We start from the raw sequence: 13,079 nt of genomic DNA on the forward strand, positions 1-13,079 counted from the left end.
GCAGTCTGCAGCTTAATTACAGACGTAGAGAGGGCAGAGGGAGGTGGACGATTCAGAGCCGGCAGCGAATATTCATCAGTGTTAATGAAAGCACAGCTCCAAAAGTTAGCGCTTTTGCAAACGGCACCCCCATCATCCTTGATGCAAACAGTGAGGGTGTTCGAGCTGCTCAAAAACGAGTCACAGTATATCCCCATAGGGTTTTGTGTCCAAATAAGTGATGAAATGGATCAGGGGAGGGTTCAGGTTGGCACACGGTCCCGAAGCCCACTCCCCGGGGACCGTTTTCAGCCCACGTTCTTGACCCCGCTTCCCATCAGCGTGGCTGGTGGAAAAACTTCTCCAGATGGAAAGCAGCAGGTGGAGAGACACAAACCCAGCTGCCAGGTTATGGGGACAGAGCCACCAGCCTCTCACAGCCCGTCCTGTGCTCACCAAAGACCAGTGGTAGCAAGTGTCTGTGGACTCAGGGCCGTCCTAAAGCAGGAAGCGGTCAAGCCCACCGAGACCTAAGCGTGTGCAAGGGGAAGAGGGGGCCCAGGATGGGCTGGCGTGGCACCAGACATGACGGTTCCTTCTGCGGAACCGTTGAGGAATGTCCTCAGAGAGGGCATGTGGGAGCCGTGCTGTCCCCTCCGTGTGTCCTCTCCAACGCGTTTCTACATTCATTGTTTTTGCATTCAACAAAGACTCAGTGCGAGCCTGCGGTGAGCCTGGTACCATCAGTGGTTTCTACCAGATTGATCTGTCATTTTCAATAAATGCTTAGCCATCTCCACAAATCCCGATTTAAAGACCTGGCTACACGGGGCGCCTGGGTGGCGCAGTCGGTTAAGCGTCCGACTTCAGCCAGGTCACGATCTCACGGTCCGTGAGTTCGAGCCCCGCGTCAGGCTCTGGGCTGATGGCTCGAAGCCTGGAGCCTGTTTCCGATTCTGTGTCTCCCTCTCTCTCTGCCCCTCCCTACGTTCATGCTCTGTCTCTCTCTGTCCCAAAAATAAATAAACGTTAAAAAAAAAAAATTTAAAAAGACCTGGCTACACAGTCCGTCCTATAGATATGCGAATGGTGACTACAAGTCAAGGTGACGGCCTTTCCAAGGAAAAAAGAACCGTGACCTCCGGGTAGGGTTTTGTTTTTTTCTTTTTCCTTTTTCCTCCCTAACCCCCCCTCATCCTTTAAAAAAATTTTTTTTAACGTTTATTCATTTTTTGAGAGACAGAGAGAGACACGACATGCGTGGGAAAGGGGCAGAGAGAGGAAGACACAGAATCCCAAGCAGGCTCCAGGCTCTGAGCTGTCAGCACAGAGCCCGACACGGGGCTCGAACTCACAAACTGCAAGATTATGACCTGAGCCGAAGTCGGACGCTCAACCAACTGTGCCACCCAGGCGCCCCTCGTCCTTTTTTTATTTTTTTTTCTTTTTTAGTGTTCCTCGTGCTCTTAATACATCTGCTAATGGCCTTACAGCAAAAATCTTAAGTCTAGCAATATTAAACAAATGGTATTTTTTTAAGCATTGACTTTTTTAAAGTTTATTTTGAGTGGGGGGGGGGGAGCAGGGGAGGGGCAGAGAGAGAGGGAGACAATCCCACAAACTGTTAGCTTATGACCTAAGCTGAAGTCAAGACTTGCATATTTAAGTGACTGAGTCACCCAGGCACCCCTTAAGCATTTACTTTTGAGTCAAGAGTTCAAAATCATGTTTCCTTCCCTGGAAGTGTATGGTCTGCCTAAGTCTAGAGACAGCATCCCTAGAATGCGTCGTGGCACACGAATTTTTCATTAACGCGTAAGTCAGAGAAATACAAACAGAAACTTACTTTCTAATACAAACTAATCATCCTGATTATCTGGAAAAAATCAAGAACAGGAAAAGTCTTTACTCACACCCTCTGCAAGAAGACGTGACGTGACCCAACCTCTTACCAGCCATTTAGGCGTAGAGATTTTGCATAGTAGTGCCTCGTCCTTAGCTAACTTGTACTTGTTAAAGTAAGTTACTCTTTTTTCCCAAATATTAAAGTAAATGCAGGATGCCAGTATTGACACGTTGGTCTTTTTCAGTGTCTTTCGCTACTATAGTTATAGAACAGGTGACAGAAATGAAGCCAATAAAATAGAGCAAGTGAAGTTTTGAGGGTGACTGGCCATCGAAGTTACAGGTACGTCTTAACAGAATAGATTTGTTTGCACACCATGAATATTTTTTCAGTTCTAGAACATGCAGTGCTTATTAATGAATCCCAATCTACTAAGGTTTAGAGATATAAAGCTTTTCCCCCTTTGCCTTCTGAATGAAAGCCTGCTGAATTTAATTCATATTGATCTCAGCTTCACAGTTAGAATGTAGGAAATATGATGAAAAATTCTAACGGTACATTTTTATTTCTCATTGCTACCTGCAAGTTATTTGACAATGTAACACCCACCATCGTCAGATTTTTCCCTTGACTCTGGAAGATCAGACTGTATTTTCCCCTTTGTAAAGAAGTGATGCCCTTCATGGAGCACCACCAAGGAAGTGAGACACAAAATAACTACACTTTCAAATGTGGTTTATTGAAAAAAAAATGTAGATGTGTATGAAGGGGTGCTAAGGTTCACTTTTCTATTTTTCTTTCTTGTTTCGGTAGTTTTATCCTGCCCTGAATCCATGAGCACGAAGCCTGTGTAGATTCCACACCAATAAAAAGCTATGGTCAAAAGACTCTTGTCCTTTGCTTAACTTGACTGCCTCAACAGAACAAAAGGAGAATAAAATATATCAGCTTTGTCAAAGCATCTCTAAAAATTTACCTCTGTATCTATTTAGATATTATCTACTCACCTAGGATCTAGCTATCCATCTAGATGTTTATATCTCTCTGTATATGATATAACTATAAAATAAGGAGTATGTAAAATATAAAATGTATTGCTCTAAGAAGCATACTATACAAAAGTAAACCCGCAATATAGTGAAATGTAATTTACATCAAATACATTCTGTATTTATTGGACTTGCGGTAATCACCTTAGTCGACACATATTTCTTTGTTACACAAAAACGACAAACAACCAAGGAAGAATGTGGTCTTGAGACCATACAAGCAAACTATTCATCATAATTGATAAAGCATTTAAGTCCTTACCTTGCTGGAAATTAAGATCAGTGAGATAGATCCTAGAGTGTTCTAATCAGTTACTGACTGTTACATTGTAAGTCAACACTGTCCGTTGGCAAGTCTTCAGCAGCGTTTTGAGAAATTTAAATGCATTCTGGCATTGTTTTGTTGGATGCATATGAAATTATTTCTGATATTGTGTATCAGTCTCAATGTCAGCTCTTCCTTTGGAGAAAAATTCCCCACACACTACCATGCAAACAACAATCTTTCATTTGCTGGATTTATAGACCAAACTCTTGTCAAAACCCAAAGGTATCACGACATTGGCTCCAACCTTTTTCCAACTTATTTGTAGTAACATCTCACTTTCTTTTTGCTTAGAAATGTGGCCATTTGTATTTTTGCATGAAAAATACAAAAATACATATATTTTTTATTTTACAAAATAAAGTTATTATTTGACAAAAATATTTTTATTATTTTATTAAACATCAATATTGTTAAAAACAAGACAGTAGACTCAATATGGAGTCACTTAGGCTAAACCTCATGATGCCTACCCAAGACTTAACACATAATTAGAGTTTCTGCTCTCCCAGAAACAGACTCTTAAACCAGTCAATGGGGAACTATGTGGTCAATGCTAGTGAGGGATTCTATCTTATAGACCTCTGTGGTCCCCTTAAGGAGATGACTTTGCTACACCCAGTTCATTCTTGTCCAGTATAATTTCCTTGTCCCGCTCTGTCTCCCTATAAAAGTCTTTCATTTCATATAGCTCCTCAGACCTCCTTCCTATCTGCTATATGGCATGTTTTTCATTCATGAATAACTGAATAAAGCCAACACGATTTGTAAAATTTACTCGGTTGAATTTTGTTTTTTAACAATAATTACACCTATCTGTTTAGGTTTAAATAAAAATAACCTTACACTAAAAGCATATTTTCTAATTATTTCTAATCATAGGAGCAAGCAAGATTGATTTCCCAAGATCGCGACTTAGCATTTGAGCAGAAGCAAAAAAGCAAGATGTGGTCTCCTCTTTGTGATCCACAAGACATTCAAGAGCCTCCTCGACCCTCTACTCCTTATCCTGTTAAAGGTTTTCTCATACAAAGAAATAACACAAAAAAGATAATAACTCTCCATAAGAGGGTTCATTTAAAATATAAAATGCAAGTACCAGCAACAAATGACTAAAATTGTTCTGACAGCTTTTCCTTGCAGAACGAATCTTTCATCATTAATTCCCACTGACCAAATTCCATTAGTCTAGGTTTGAAACGCTGGCAAGCAGATATTGCTTTAAAAATACACCATTTCAGTTTCCGCATCGCCAAAACATTTTGCTGTTGTTGTTGAAAGACTTCGTGTTATCGATATGAGCAAAAGTTAAAGTATGAATGGAAAAACAGTCTGAATGTCCAACTATGCCGAAGGTCATACCAGTCATTTCTTCACCAGGGATTTACTGGGTGCCTATTACGTTCAAACCCACTGTGCTCAAAAACTCTTTGTTGGATGAGTTGTTTTTTAGCTGTGTTTTGTTAGCCTTATTTTTCTAAGTTCCCACTTCCTTCAGTCTTGGTGAGCTGTAAGTCAATTGCTTATAGCTGAGTATTTTATCTGAAGGATAAGACTATTCATTTTAAGACAACAGGGAAAGAATAGGAAAAAAAAAAAAAAAAAGAATGCCAAATCTGAGGTTTGTGCTGCAGTCGATCAAATACCTGCTGTCTATGAATCTGATTCATCTGGTAAACCATTCCCATTTTAGTTCGTTAACCATTAATCATTAGGAAAAGTACAGAAGCAAAGTATTCACACTTATCTCCCGCCTTGCGCCCTCCAGAATTATTTCTGTGCCAAGGCTCTGGCTACACTTGAAGACTTTTGAGAATCGGGTTGTGTAGTGTTTTACTACAGAGCCTGAAATCAGCCCCCTGAACTGATATTCAATCCTATTAAGAAAAAAGGATGCTAAGGAAAAAATCCTTTATAAAACAGCATGAAACAGACCTTAGGATCAGCTACTTTAAGCTTCTGATAATGTTTTGTATAACGTTCCAGTCAAGTTCCAGTTTTTATGTATAATGTTCTAGTCAGGTGCCAAATACAGTCCTCAGCCCTCAGCGACTTTTTGGAATAATTTCTACCATGAGACTGTGCAATGATAGCTTTAGAAACGCCACTATAAATCTCAGAGCCCCCACTGTGGCCAGTGACAGCTGATAAATGAAAAATGGAGGAAACGGAAGCAAGGCAATTTGCATGCCTCCTGGCCCACCTGTAGGAAGCTAATGGAGGTGCCGCTTGATTATTTTCAAGTTACTTGCCTTGCAAACTGTAGATTTCTCCAACACTGTTCTGACGGGTGATGTGATGCCAGTAGGCGCTACGAGGAAGAGATATCGATTTGGATAACGTCATTGGCTCAGTCAAGCTTGTCTGAAGCTAAAAGAAAAAGGAAATGTGTCAGGCTTGATGCAAAATATTAGACTGAAATCTGCCCTTTCAGAAGCTGAGGGTTAAATGTGGGCATTATGTGACCAAATCTGTCTACACTTTATTGTTCTAATATATTGTGATTTGTTCATTAGTATACAATACACCATCCGTGGTCAATTCACCTTCCCCAAATTACTTTTCCTTCTATTTTTTAATTCTGGGAAACATATTTCTTCCTAAATGGTCAGTCTTAAGCACCATGGAAACACAGTAAACATATTTTTCTCCTGGAAACAAATAAGTTGAGAATTTCCTCCATAAAATTCTCATCCGAATCACCAATTGTTTCTTCACCTCATTTCTCTACTTCTTGGTCTTCACGGTTTTCAAATCACAGGTAACCTTTAACCTTCTAGTTCTTCACTTGTTTCTTTAGTTTCTTTTTATTCTACTTCAATATCTAATTCAGAAAAGTGAAAAATCTGTGTTTGAAAACCTGAATGTCTACGTTCTCCCGATCTCTGCCAAAGGTACCTATCTTGTCCATCATACCTCAGATTTTTAATCTTCTACACATCAGAGAATCCATTCCTCAGTTGTTCTTCAAAACCAGGTATTGAGTATGCTCATGAACTATCAAGCCATTCTGTGCAATGTCTTTCAATGGAATCGTATCCCAGGTGGTATTCCATATGCATTATTTGTGTGGAGGATTGAAGATGGCTGCATTCAGATACAGGGTGATGGGCTCCCTCCTCTTAAATCTCGGCTGACCAGTGACTGATTTGATGAATAAGGCAACGTAGACATGACATTATGTCTGTTTTGGCTATGCCTTAGATGGCCTCTACCTGTCCTCTTCCCTCCACCTGTCCTGAGTTACTCTGGAAGTCTGACTACTCTGAACTGCCATGTTTGGACAAAGCCCAAGCTTACCATGCGGGCGGGCCACGTAATTCAACGTTTGAACCCTTCTTAGAGGATCCAGCCGTTCTCGTTTTACAGATGGAAAAAATCACAACCCCCAAAACTCAGGGATTTGCTCACGGTAAAATCCCAACTATAGAACCTCTAATAGGAAACAGTTCTCTTGATTTCTTAGTCCACTGCTTTTTGGACTTTGATGTTGATCTCTGGGGGAAAATGAGCTTCCTCTCCAACATGTTACAATATATAAGAATACAGCTCTATACTTTCAAAGCACCCACCCTGCCAAAAAGAAGCAAGTAGGTCCTGGAAACTTTGGGATTCCGGTACTGGCCACAGCACCTTTTCCTGCTTTTGCCAAAATAATTATCCAGGTTACCTAATTGCCTTTTGCAATCTCCCTTTGCTATTTTGAGATTCTGCCTCCCCCTGTGATAAACATTAATGCTAATTTGTGTCCCCCTACATAAATTCATCTCTCTATTAAAAAAAACCTGCTAACCAACTTTACTTTTGGTCTGTATCTGCCCAATAATTGACTAGAAAATTGAAAGCCTTATTAGCACTCGAGGTATAAATCTCAACAATTGTGGGAGGAAAAAGGTAGCATTTATAGGTTAACATTTATGAGTCATTCCCTATGTGCCTGGCAACGTGCAAACTGATTTCAGATGTTGTTTAATATCCACATAAATTGTCAATAATCACGCCATCTGAACTTTACAGTCAAGGAAAATGAGACTCAGAGGGATAATATAATTTTTTCATGGTGACATAGGCAGTGAATGATGTCTCTGAGACTTCAAAGACCATGATGTTGAAGAGAAGAAAAGATGCCTTCCCTACCTTTCGAGGTCTTCTAGCTGGACTAAGAGTTAAATTTACCTGAGGCAGATTTGCAGATACAAAACCCCAAAGTTTTATTACGTGTGCACGGAGGCCCAATAATGAAACTGAGACCCAACGAAATGATCAAGGCAGGTAGATTTTATACTTTTTAGACAAAGACACAATAAATCTGTGAGGAACTGACGGGACAAAGAGACGTTAACTCAGGAAGCTTCAATTAGTAAGGACTTCTGGGGGTGCCTGGGTGGCTCAGCCAGTTAAGCATAAGACTCTTGGTTTCAGCTCAGGTCACGATGCCACAGTTTGTGAGTTCAAGCCCCGCATCGGGCTCTGCGCTGATAGTGTGGATCCTGCTTGAGATTTTTCTTTCCTTCTCTCTCTGACCCTCCCGGCTTGCTCTCTCTCTGTCTCTCTCAATAAATAAATAAATAAAAATTAAAAAAAATAAGGAATTCTAAACCAAATTTGGGCTAAGGCAGTAAATGAGTAAAAAGCAATCAGGGGGTGTTTATGCGGCCTTCTCAGCTCCCAATTTCCCATCTCTGGTGACAAGAAGGTGCCATTCTTTCCTGGAGCAGGGAGGGCGCCTTTCACACAGGAGATTTACTTCCTGCTTTCAGTGGGACAGAGGAGGGTCTGAGTGCCCTTCTTGCACAGGCTGATTTTAAGTAGCTTCAATTCAAAATCATCAATATGCCAGAGTGGCACATTTCGGGGCAGCCTGCCCTTGGCCCCTAAATCTTGGCAGACACAAATCACTGTGAAATAAATGACGGGATCCTCTCTCCTCAGGGAGCAGATGTGAGGAGAATTGCACCAACCAGGTCAACCGCATGGCCCAGAGGCAGGGACGAGTGTGCCTCTCTCCAACGTTGAGGGGAGGGCATGACAACCAGAGCCGCTCAATCCTGGAGTTGTTAGGCACGCATGCTTGGCTGTCAGCACACCTGTTCTCACCCACGGACTCCATCTGTGCCTTGTCATTTGACCTCAGGCGACACGCTTAAAACATTTTTTTTTTTTTAAGATTCAAGTTTTCTTTCTCTGCGAACTGAAGTTAATATAATCTACCTCAAGTGTCGTTGTTAATATTTCATAATGTGATGCTTTTAGAGGGAAGAACACAGCGTTTGCCCCATCTGAAGGGCTTGGTAGAAACTCCTGGCTCACTCTTGCCTCTACTACATGGGAGAGGTGGCTTACAACAGACGCATCTATGCGATACGTGATCAAGACGTGGAAAGGTGTCCAAAATGAGCTATCAAACGAGTAACAGTGAAGACCGTCGGGTTCTTAGACAAAAGTCTGAGAGCTTAATCGAAGTACAAAATTCAAGAAATAGGAATATGTGGCACAGATGTTCAGTATGGGCAGGTGCGAGAGGCAGGACACAGGCGAGACCCAGGGGAGCAACGCTGGTAGCAGGGTGTGGGCTGCGTGTGTGCGTGTGGGTTTGCACACATGCGTAACATAAGCCGGGAAAAGACACTGTTTTTAAATGATTATGGATCTCCCGAGTGGCTATGTCGACATGTTCCCTGGTATGGCTGAGACCAGAGGAACTGGATAGGGAACGACACTGTAGAGAAGAAGCACTCCAAAGCTCTGAGAGGTCAGGGGACATGAAAAGGTAACACGCGAGATCCACGTCAGAGGTCACCAAAACACGTCATGCTGCTTAACAAGGAAATGGTGAACCCAAGTGCAGTCCCAGTCGGGAACATTTAGTTTATTTGTTCTTGGAAAAGAGCTCATGAAACTTGAAAACTGTAGAGAAAAAGAAACCCCAGAGAGCTCTAGCCAGCCAAGCTCAGCACTGTTTGGATTTACTCAAACAGTCCTCTGAAGTTTGAAGGTTTACGGGCAATTGGTTTTTCACAGACTTGACTTAATTTTCAATAGGGGACAACTCACACTTAATCTTCCATTTTATTCAAGATAAATGAAAAGGAATTAGAAGATACCTTGCTGAGTTGGCACAAGACTAACAAACACGATGTCATTTAGTCATTTAATGGAAGTTGCTAGATGTCATTTAGAATTGGACTTTGCAGAATGTTATTCTGGTTATTTTGGTTTAAACTTGAACCAAAATGTATGTCACCATTATATGTTTTAAACCACGTATTGATCAAAGTACTTTCATAGAATGTAAAAAAGCCGAGCTTTAGAATAACATCAGAAATGATTACAAACATATACATAAATACTTTGAACACCATTCTTATCTGTAACCAGTAATGTCTTTAAGAATATATATATTCTTTACTTATCTATCAATTATCTATGAATCTCTTATTTGTAAGTAGACGCATTTAGGGAGCTACTCTCTGAATATAAGAAACGTGATGTCTACATATTGAAAGATGACATTTCATGTGTAAATAAAATGTTCACTGTCTTGACTTTGTAATATCTAAATTATCTAGAGAATGTATTAAAGTTTATATGAACAATTTCCAAAGTCTGCACATAATGAAAGCTGGGATGCACTTTTAACAGGGGTTATAAAATTTTACCCACTTAAAAATAAAGCTCAGCGTTTTTCTTTTGCCACCCATCTCATGACTTAGCTAATACCTGGGCTTTCACTACAGACCAGCTGGTATCCTAACAGTCTGAGTAGATATTATTCTTGCTCCTTCCTTCCCTCTTTCATGAAAAGGTAACTAAGACACAGCAAAGGTAAATGCCTTCTACGAGGTCACACAGCTCTTTCTTTCTCTAACGTCTACCTGGATAGCCAATGTGATGCTCTGCTTCAGCGAATACATCCATTGAATAAATAATAATTCACTGGATACTCCCAGAAATTGACAATTATGCTCACACTCCTTGCAAGTAAGCTTACGTATCTCCCCACACAATTCTTACATCCGTGTGGTGGATTCTGATTGGCCCAATACTGGCCAGCATTTTTTTCTTGCATTTTATCCAAAGAAAAGACACTCAGATTCTTTGTGTTGTCTGTGTACATTCCATAATTATGTGTTTATACTCGGAGTCATCTCGATTGACCTTTGAAATCTATTGCTCTTCTTTAAGGAGCTCATTCTCATAATTGGCACGAGCAGATTGTATGCCCGTGAAGAAATAAGGCTATCTGAGTTGAGAGAGAGAGAGAGAGAGAGAGAGAGAGTCATCCTTATAGTCTCCCCATTATTCTTTGATTCTAGCAATACAAATAAAAAAATTGTTTTTTTAACATGAAAATTGTACTCTTTTCTGTCAGCCAGTCATTTTCCTCACACATTATCAACTCTAATCAAGTTGATTAAATATAAAAAACTATATATACACAAGATGCATTCTCTGAACTGGCATCTAGAGCATCTACAACACATTTTAAGGAAAAAACACGGTATAAATAAAATTTATACTATTATAATTGTTACAGCACCACTTGCTAGAAAAATTACACATTGACCCCTTACCATTTCTATCTCATTTGTGCCTTTATGCACAAATGAGTATTTTTCTGTGTCGGTGTGTTTAGAGACTGCATTTTAGTGTTTCCATTTAGTGTTCTGAGCACTGGAACAATAGTAAGTAAATGGATTAATTAGGATCACAGGTCCACTTTAGTTATCAACTATAATAATTTGTTCTAATTGGGCTTGTGTTGGTTCATTATAATCAGTGTCTGTGATCAATCAGTAAAAGAAAATTTCACATATATGCAAATGGTATTTCCCAGCAGGGAATCAGCCACTGTCACTAATAATGAAGGCTCTTGTCTTATGATTAATAACTGACAATACTGAGCAATGGGATCATGAGAAGAACTTTGAAGAATGAATTTATTAGCCCATCTTCCTATATATTAGATATTACACATCACTTGTGATCCCAAATCGCACTTTCAAACTTTTCCTACAATTTCTTAAACTTCAATGAATATACCTAGAAAAGAAGTTGCAAAAAATGTTAAAATTTTTCTGTGTTCTCCTCATCAGAGTATTATGCTTCCAAATTTTTCAAATTTTTCCACGTAGGAAAACGAGTTATTTATTTATTTTTTCACAGCAGGTAGAGATTCCTGTAAACTGTGATAAGAAGAATGCCTTCACTAGAAGGGAACCAAACTGTCTAGGATAGAGCTCAGGCTTTGTCATTCCTTCACAAATTATAAATAAGCCCATGGTACTTATGGTCTTGAAAGATAGATGTACTTGAACTGAAGGATATATTATTTGGCGACAGCTGGGAATAACAATGGGGGGGTCTTTGCAACACTGCTTGAAACGAGTACTACGGTATTTCGCACGCTCTAACACGCTGAAAGACAAAACACTGTTTTAGGTAGCACTGTGAAACAATAGGTCTACCAGTTAAACTCTGACTCATATTAGACCTGAGAGATGTTGAAATATGAAAAAAGACATGTGCATCTTGGAATTGATGGAATGCAATAGTATTTCCCTATTCATGCAACTATTCAGGACAAAAAATAACCATTTCAGGGGCTGGAGGTAGTCAACACTTGGGTAAGTTTTGTGACAAACCGTAACTCTAAGAGGGCAGATTCCTTAATTCCTCGTCGCTATTGGAATTAGTTTTCTATGAAGCCAGCTTCGTTATCTCTCCCGGGCTCCGCACTTTGCCTTTCCCTGAGATGCCTTCGCCCTTGGTAAGATGACAGCATCGCAAAATGTCCATCAAAGACCCCCGAGCCACCCTGGGTCTTGTACATAGGTAGTGTACACAATGGGTAGTGTAACCCAATGGGTAGCGTACCCTGGGTAGTGCAACACAATGCTGCTCCGGCAGAAATGTCTTTTCATCTGACAGTAGAACAGGAAACAGGAGAATTTGTTCTTAAATGATTATTGTTCAAAAGGTTTACTGTCTTGGAACAGTCAGGTTGTTTAGTTTGTTAAGTCTGTGAGTTTAACATGCTTCTATTCCTTATGTTTCTAGTGACAAGAGCACGTAAAATGACAAATAACAGAGAAGGAAAACCCTTTGTTTTCTAAGCAAGAAGTTTTATGTAAGACTCTATTATTCTTTTTTTTTTTTTTTTTCTATCCACCAGAGCTTAGGATGGCAGGGCTGATAGCTTTGGACAGCAGCGCACTCAGCCAGCCCTGCCGGTGGCGTCTGGGGCCTTGGAATAGGGTTGCTGTCTTGCTGGTATTTTAATAATATTGATGCTATTTGTCCTTAACACAGAGCTCTTCTGGTGACCAGGTGGCAAAAACTATTGGAAATAGGAATGTTCCAAACACTTTTTTAAAGGATACACTGTAATTCTTATTATGGAAGGCTGTTCATCTACAAATAGGCTTGTAAATCACTCTCAATGTTGCAAGGTTAGAAGTTACTAATGACAATGCCCCTTTCCTTTCACTTACTCATTTTTTGTAAGGTATCAGGAAAATTCAATAAAGAAAATTATTCATGTCTTCTCAATTGCTCCTTACCTATGGGATTTTATAACACATGTAAAGCTTATGAACACAAAAACCAAATGGAAAAAAGGACTTCTTTTCATATTGTGTGTGTGTGTGTGTGTGTCTGTGCGCGCACATGTGTAACAGATCTATGAAAATTAAATTATTTCAGGGCATTTGAGGCCTTGTCATTTTGGATGATTTCAGCCTCACCAGGCTGAATCACAAGGGCACATTTGTGATATGGTTTCTGATGGATGGCTTCTATCACAAAGACAAGACAAATTTCCCTGATAATGTTGCACATGTGGGGTAGAGCACCTATAAATGCTTTTAGTAATAGCATT

The 13,079-nt window shown here is 40.0% G+C and overlaps 1 protein-coding gene across 1 annotated transcript in view; it reads right to left on the reverse strand.

Moving 5' to 3' along the window:
• DOK6 (docking protein 6) overlaps positions 1-13,079 on the reverse strand; it is a 366,092-nt gene that overhangs the window by 57,228 nt on the left and 295,785 nt on the right. The window contains exon 7 of the mRNA XM_030336976.1: positions 5,452-5,569. Within this exon, the coding sequence (XP_030192836.1) occupies positions 5,452-5,569 (118 nt within the window). The remainder of the gene's footprint in view (positions 1-5,451; positions 5,570-13,079) is intronic.

This window comes from Lynx canadensis, chromosome D3 (genome assembly GCF_007474595.2).
Source record: "Lynx canadensis isolate LIC74 chromosome D3, mLynCan4.pri.v2, whole genome shotgun sequence".
NCBI lineage: Eukaryota > Metazoa > Chordata > Mammalia > Carnivora > Felidae > Lynx > Lynx canadensis.